The 7,185-nt window shown below is 36.1% G+C and overlaps 1 protein-coding gene across 1 annotated transcript; it reads right to left on the reverse strand.

Annotated features, from left to right (window-relative positions):
* Positions 1-1,591: 1,591 nt before the first annotated feature.
* Positions 1,592-6,529, reverse strand: LOC108380515 (uncharacterized). The gene is made up of 6 exons (XM_017636886.1): positions 6,018-6,529; positions 4,340-4,817; positions 4,124-4,267; positions 3,994-4,064; positions 2,581-2,870; positions 1,592-2,524 (listed from the first exon to the last, which is right to left on the reverse strand). The coding sequence occupies exons 1-6, from the start codon at positions 6,527-6,529 to the stop codon at positions 2,241-2,243; spliced, it is 1,779 nt and encodes a 592-aa protein (XP_017492375.1). The 3' UTR covers positions 1,592-2,240.
* Positions 6,530-7,185: the final 656 nt, after the last annotated feature.

The raw sequence follows: 7,185 nt of genomic DNA on the forward strand, positions 1-7,185 counted from the left end.
GGGGGTGGCTCAGTAAATACGGGTTCTTCAAATTACTTTTCTTCTAAAATTGCATTGAGATTATGTTCAGTTGATTGTAGACATTAGCTAAAAAGTCGAGTTACCTTAATTTATATATATATTTTTTTGATTTTAAGAAAATCGCATTTATAACTTGAAATTTGTAAAAAAAAAATCGTGGTATAAGTATTTTGTTTTAAATAATTTTACTTTTTATTTATTTTTTCTCTCGCATGCACACGTATGCAACGGCCAACGAAAGCAAGAAAATAATATTATAACTAAAATTTTGTGACTTCAGAATGCTTTAAAAAATGTGAATATAAGTCTAAATGAAAATCTTAATTACAATATGTATGTATATATGTTTAACATAGCTTCTAATTAAGCTCAAAAATTAATTGCAAATTTTTGTTTCAACTGCAATTTTTTTGCAATGCTGCAAGCAATAAAAACTGATAACATTTCAAAATTTCGTTTGTGAACTGTTGCATCTCGTCTTAGTGGCTAATATTTTGTTTAATATTTTTTGCTTCCTTGTTTTGTCTGCTTTTCCATGATAGTTAGTTTTTCTTAATAGTTCAGCTTTTTTTTAAATTTTTTTTATTTATTTTTTGTCATCTCCATACATCTTAAAACTCTTGTTTTTCATCTGCACTAAAAACATTTTTAAAACGTCATTACAAATATGCTTACATAAATCGGTTTGGGTTAGGGCTTGGGTTTTTATTTGGTTTTGCCATATTTCACAACACTTTTCCATATATCATTGCTCAGAAGTAACTACATAATTGCTACATGCATACATATGTATTTATGTAAAATGTTTTCATACTCTGTACTTTTAATTTGAGTACCATGTGTTTTAGAAACAGTACTTGGTTTTCGAAAAAAAGTTTGCTAAAAATTAGCATTGATGCTAAAAACAGACCCGAAGTAAACAAGTGGCTTCTCAGAAAAATGTATGTATGTCGGCTACTAAACATTAAATATATTTTTATGCATTAATTACTTTAAGCGTTTTCATTTTTCGGGTCTCTTTTTAATTTCAAGTTTTTGTTTTTAATTTTTTCAACTTTATTGTAGCTTTATTGATACTTAAAATTTCCAATGGTTTCTGGTTTTTGCTTCAATCTCGTTTTATTCATAGGTTTCTTATGCATTACTGAACTCTCTACTATCATTCCTAGTTTTACACTTTAGCGAAAATTTCTTCAGGCCCACTATTTCCCTAACAACTTATATTTGCTTTCCTTCTTTTTCGTTTGCTCTCCGAAGATGAGGGGGCGGGTTGGATTTGCTTCACGCACTAAATGTACAATACATATGCAAAAAATTGTGCAATTTACAAATATAATTTGACACTTCTTAAGGTATATGCGATTATCACTTTGTTGGTTTAATTAATTTTCGTTACTTCGTTATTTGCAAATTTAATTTGTTTCAGTAATAATCATAAGTTCATTTTACAAAGTCTATTTAGCACAAGGCTGCAAACATCGTTGTGTATTTGCAGCGTGATTTTTTGTGAATATTTACTTTTCCTGGATGACCACTACGGCATAAATACCCAATTGTGTATGTATGTTGGTATATTACCCATTCAAACAGTGCTTAACATGCTAAGTAGGTAATGTAAAGTATTATAATTATATTATAATCGCATACAATATGAAATGTGTACCTTATAGCTATTGGTTTTATCTTTTAACCATTAATGACAGTATTTTTAAATTTATAAAACGTCTCCTCTTTAGTCTTTAAACATATTTGTACATATAAATGTACTTGACTACCTCAAACAATCGTAATATGTTGATTATATAGTTATCTAAATACTATACAACTAAAGTATAAACTAGTGTAATGTAAATGTATTGCATAATCAAGATAAAGTATCATACAAAACTAAAGCTAAAACTAAACACATTTTAGTATTACAAGAAAATAGTGTTTACATGTATAAAATCATAAAATCATCACATACGATGCACAACTAATTTCATTATCATTCTTTTGTCAGACAAGCTCGCAAATTTCACTTACTTTTTCTTCTCTCCTCTCATTACTGCATTCCTCTTATACGTATCGATGTGCCATTGTTTACTACAGTCAGCGCTTAAAAATATGTTGCACTCATAAAATCAAATGCAACAAAACTACATTTAAGCGTTTTCCAGTAAAGTGGTTTCGTTCTTTAGCGGAATACTACACATACAACGGTTTGCTATACCCTACACTTATGCCACAACATGACTATTCTTATTCAAATCGGTTAATAGTACCGCATCAAGATCTTCTGCGTCTAGCAGTTCGGCGCATGCGTCACCGTTGACAACATTTGAAGTTAGCATCAAATTGTTAGCACCTCCCGCTGCTGTTACAACGCCACTACCGCCATTTGTATTCACATGCGCAGCTAAATCGCCATTGACAATGACCAAGCCATCAGGAGAATTTCGACGACGTTCGCGTTCGCGCACAATATGAGGCGCTTCGTTAAATTCATCCAACTCGTCCATGCCTTAAAAAGCGATCTTTAAGAAGAATACCTACATTTCAAGTGTATGCATCACTTACCTGTATACTTATTGCCGGCTAGCAGCAAATACTGTCCCGCACGGTTTGGCCACAGCAGGCCAGTCATTACACAATATGCCAGGCAGTCAGCTGAATTGGTGATGCCTAGCAGTAGCTTGTAGCGCCACATGGGACTCACTTGAAGAGCCACAATGGCCACAATGGGCAAGTAGATGAACCACACTAAACTAGAGGCGCCTAGGTGCAATAGGAAATCGAGCTTTTTGGTGGAATGCTCATATTTCATGGTGTTGCGTAGTTCGTAGAGGAACCAAGTCATAAATGATGTGCTAAAGGATAGGGGAAACGCTTAGTAATCGTTAAAAATATGCATTAAATTAAAACAATACCAAAATTATTGCTTTAACCTATACAATTGGACAAACTAGTTTCAGAATCACTTTTACTTCTCTTCAATCTATTCTAAGTAGCAGAAAAAGGAAGGTTATATGTATTCTGAATACAATTTCGGATTTTAAAGTGTGATCAGGTTGCAGAACGTCTGTACTGCAGACCCCCACTGTATACAGGGTGTCCAGTGGCAGAATTAGGAATTAAAAGCTAAATTAAAAAAGAATTACAAATGATAAAAGTTTATTTCAATAACTATTACAAAGAAGGCAAGTGCGGATTTTGTTTTTTAAAAATTATTCCTCTAAAAATGTTGACCGTTGCGTCGGACACACTCTTCAAATCTGGCCTCCGTAGTCCGAGCCACTCGCTGGAGAAGTGATGTTGGGATACCATTAACCTCACGAACGATATTTTTTTAGTGCTGAGATGGTCGCTGGGTTTTTTTCGTAGACTTTACTTTTGAGGTATGCCCACCGAAAAAATCCATAGGGGTAAGATCGTCGAAGGGGTCGTCGTAGGGGAAAACGTCGAATATTGTAACGTGGACAAAATCTACGACGAGCAGTTGCACACTAATCATTGACCTTGAAATACGCTTCGATTGCGAACGCATGTTGTTTACCCGTCCACTGAGACATCGTTATTAAATAACCAGCATGAATGACGAAGCTGACGCTGTCCCCACGCCGCCGATACGCTCAGCGGTTAGGGAGAAACTGTAAATCTAAGACCCAATTCTGCCACCGGACACCCTTTACATTAATCCAAGCCCTGTCCTAATGTTTTCGCGTCTTCGATAGCTTTACAATAAACGATTTTTATACAGAGATCGTAATACCATTGTAAAGAGTACTTAATGAGTAATCAAATTTAGTGTCAACGACACAAGAGGGCAGTCAGTCTACTTACAAGTCGCCCTTCAGTCAGAGAATGTTTTCATTCCTGCCTCAGGAGATTGATTATTCCAGTCATGAAGTGTGTTTTATGGAACCAAGTCTGATTCAGACCCTTGCGTTGGATTCATAATTGGTAGTATATACTTTATAAACTCTGACCTACCGTAGTATTAATACAATCCAACCTGGCCAGGTTTGGTACTCATCAATGTCTGATATAATATCCACCTCCGTCTGCAAAAGAACATTTGAGTATAATATTTTTAAACAAATTATATTACTGATAAACTTACCTTATCCCAAACATAGAGGAACATTTGAAACGCACAATAGGGAACCCAAATGCTCATCAAGATTATCCAACCAGTGCGATTGATTTGCTGACGTGTAACGGCCCAGCCTTTAGCCAGCAACAGTAGAATTAACATGAAAGTGGTCTATAAAAATAACAATTAGTCAACAAATAACTTAATTTATGGGAAATACAAAACCGCAATTATAACACGTACTCTACTAAATATATCCAAAATATCGCCTGCGGTCTGCATGTTTGGCATCCCTACGCCGTTCATGGCGAACTTTATCAAATGCGCTGTAATGAAAACCAAACTGACAAACTCGCTCGCCAGGCTAAGCGTGAAGAGACGTGTAACTGGATGTTTTTGCAAACGCACCGCATATATTTGCATCGGTAGCAGCACCAGATAGACTAGTAGGAAAATCATATACATTTCCAGCAAATTTTGCTGATCGAATGAGAATTGGAAAGAAAGTGGATGCGCAGCAGAATTGTTAGGATGTCCATTGACAACGTATATATCGTAGGTCAGAGCGGGCGAGGGATGAGGTGGGAGCATGTCGTTGTGTGATGCAAGGAATTCGTTAACCACTTTGGCTGCCGCACTCTCACTTTTGGGATGATCATAGGCATGCCATTCGCAGTTAGTGCTATTACGATAGCAGGCAGTGAGCGCAACATACCAGAATCTACAAAAGGTGAAGAAGTGAGATTTATTGAATATTTTGTAAAATTAACTTTAAATATTTGGTAAAATATAGACATTAAATACTACGAAACTAACAGCAAATAAACTACAAAGAGCTGACGAGAGATAATTAAGTTCTTCAGAAAGTAAAGAATCAACAGAAATAATATGATAAAAAGTTTAGTGTGTATAAGTACGTATCGCTAGATAAGATAGTCTCTTTTGAAAGTATTGTGAACCTTCTTCAAAATAGTACATTTTTACGAATATGTTAGCTACAAGCATTTCAACTTTCAAGGAATTGATAACAAAATAGTATGCACATACGCAAATACTCACAAGCGGAGGCTATCTAAATAAACACAAAGGGATGTGCAGATAAAGCAACGAAAATTCACACCATAAACTGCCATACAGGCTTTTGCACTCATCTTATTGATTCATTAGCCTCCAGACGAACTAATTTACCCTGTTGTCTGCTGAACTCCAGCTGGAGTTCACTTAACGCTTACACTCTATTTTGCCTTACTTTTCTTATGTCTTCTCTCACTTTTACTTTCTTATTGCAAGTTGAGTTAAACTAGCTTATACGTAATTGTCTTTAAAAGGTGAAAGGAACGCAAATTTTAAACATTCAAATAATAGAGCAGTCCATCATTAGTGATCAGTTGCGTGATCAAAAACCAGCTATGGATTACATATGTATGTACACACATACATATGTATATTATTTTGGGAAAACGATTTTACGTCTACGCTCTTATCGAATCTCTAATCTACGCGCTAAGACAGGGAGTGTGCAAAGATATCACAAATGGCTTTGATTTAAATTATAAAATTATGTCGTAGCGTGGCCAGTATACGCGTTAGGACTAGTCCACCTCTGTAGAAATAAAAGTTGCTTGGCAGGTATTTATGATATGTGCAATGCAATAAGCAAAAAGCAAGTTCGAAAACTTCCACAGAATTGCTTGATGCTTCACTACAGCATTGCGAAAAAAACGACACTGGCAATGTAAGCAAATTTAATTAAAATTCTGCGAAATATTACATTTAAGTGCTTCCATCATTTACGTTTGCCTTTGTGCACTTTTCTATTCTTTAAAACGCTTGTTCCTCAGATAATTTCTTTATGCTTTCCTTTTTGACTCCGTACACATTTTCCCTAGCAACTCATATTCCTCTCCGCCAACTCACTTACCTGGGCTCCGTCACTTCGCTAATGGTGTAGGTGAACTGTTTTTCTGCTATCACATTGCTGGGCGTATCCTCGTCTGCACACAGCTCGCCTCTATTACATGGTACACGTCGCACATAATCGCGTTTACCTTGCTTGTTGCATACGCCGTCATATATCAGACCTTTCAAATGTTCAAACATGTGTCGACAGGCCTTTTCACGATCATCAAATATGCGATTGCTATAGAAATCCACAAAGGCTGCCTTGTCCAGCACCACTAATGAGATGGGATGCGCAAATGTGTCGGTTGCTGTGATGTTGCCGTATATGTAGCCGTAGGAGCCGCCGTGTGGAGTAGGGGCTTCGGCCTTTTGGAAACCAAATTTGGTTATAACTTTGAAAAACTCACCAGTATGGAAAGTCCCTGTTAAATGTATAGCGCTACTATACTGCCAAAGCGCTTGAAAGGCATACAACCAGCTGAGAGCGTTGAGCAGCAGTCGCGGCAATGAGGGCGGCCGCTGCCGCTTCATAATGCAAGTGCAATGTTTTATTTTCCGACTTTTCGATTTATGCTGTGTTGGCGTTGCGTTTATTGTGCGTTTATGTGTTGTCTATTTTTTTTTTCAATTTTCAGCTAAAAACATTCATCTATTCGAAGTGCTGTTGCGATTGGGCGGAGTATCGCAATGAATTTTTTTGCATATACAAGTTTTACAATACGTAACAACATTTATTAAGAGGTTCTTAGTTAGTTTTGCAATACCATTTTGGCGATTTTCACATTATGTACAGCGCAAAATACTACNGGAGTATCGCAATGAATTTTTTTGCATATACAAGTTTTACAATACGTAACCACATTTATTAAGAGGTTCTTAGTTAGTTTTGCAATACCATTTTGGCGATTTTCACATTATGTACAGCGCAAAATACTAGTTTCCAAGTCTACTGCTAAAATTTAACAAAAATACACCAGTGCACACACACGCGAAATGAAAATAAAACAGCCTGCAAAAAGTCAGTGCTGTCAAACGACCAAACTTGCCAGATTCTTGTGAATAAGTTGCCTAGCACCCCGTTTACACATGGCAGGGTTTAAAGACGTGAATTTGAAAATTATGTTTTGGTGTTGTTGCTGTTTTTTTTGTTCCCACAAACGGCAGAGCTCTTACCTTTAACTAGCATC

Source organism: Rhagoletis zephyria, unplaced genomic scaffold, assembly GCF_001687245.7.
Source record: "Rhagoletis zephyria isolate East Lansing unplaced genomic scaffold, Rhagoletis_zephyria_1.1 Rzeph_scaffold_19515, whole genome shotgun sequence".
NCBI classification, from domain to species: Eukaryota; Metazoa; Arthropoda; class Insecta; order Diptera; family Tephritidae; genus Rhagoletis; species Rhagoletis zephyria.

Excerpts from the sequence above, each read along its gene's own strand:
- LOC108380515 (XM_017636886.1), bottom strand. The coding sequence starts at position 6,529 with ATGAAGCGGCAGCGGCCGCCCTCATTGCCGCGACTGCTGCTCAACGCT. Across the intron at positions 4,065-4,123 it reads TCCTCTATGTTTGGGATAAG|ACGGAGGTGGATATTATATC; the intron begins GTAAGTTTATCA and ends GTTCTTTTGCAG. Across the intron at positions 2,525-2,580 it reads AGCCGGCAATAAGTATACAG|GCATGGACGAGTTGGATGAA; the intron begins GTAAGTGATGCA and ends TCGCTTTTTAAG.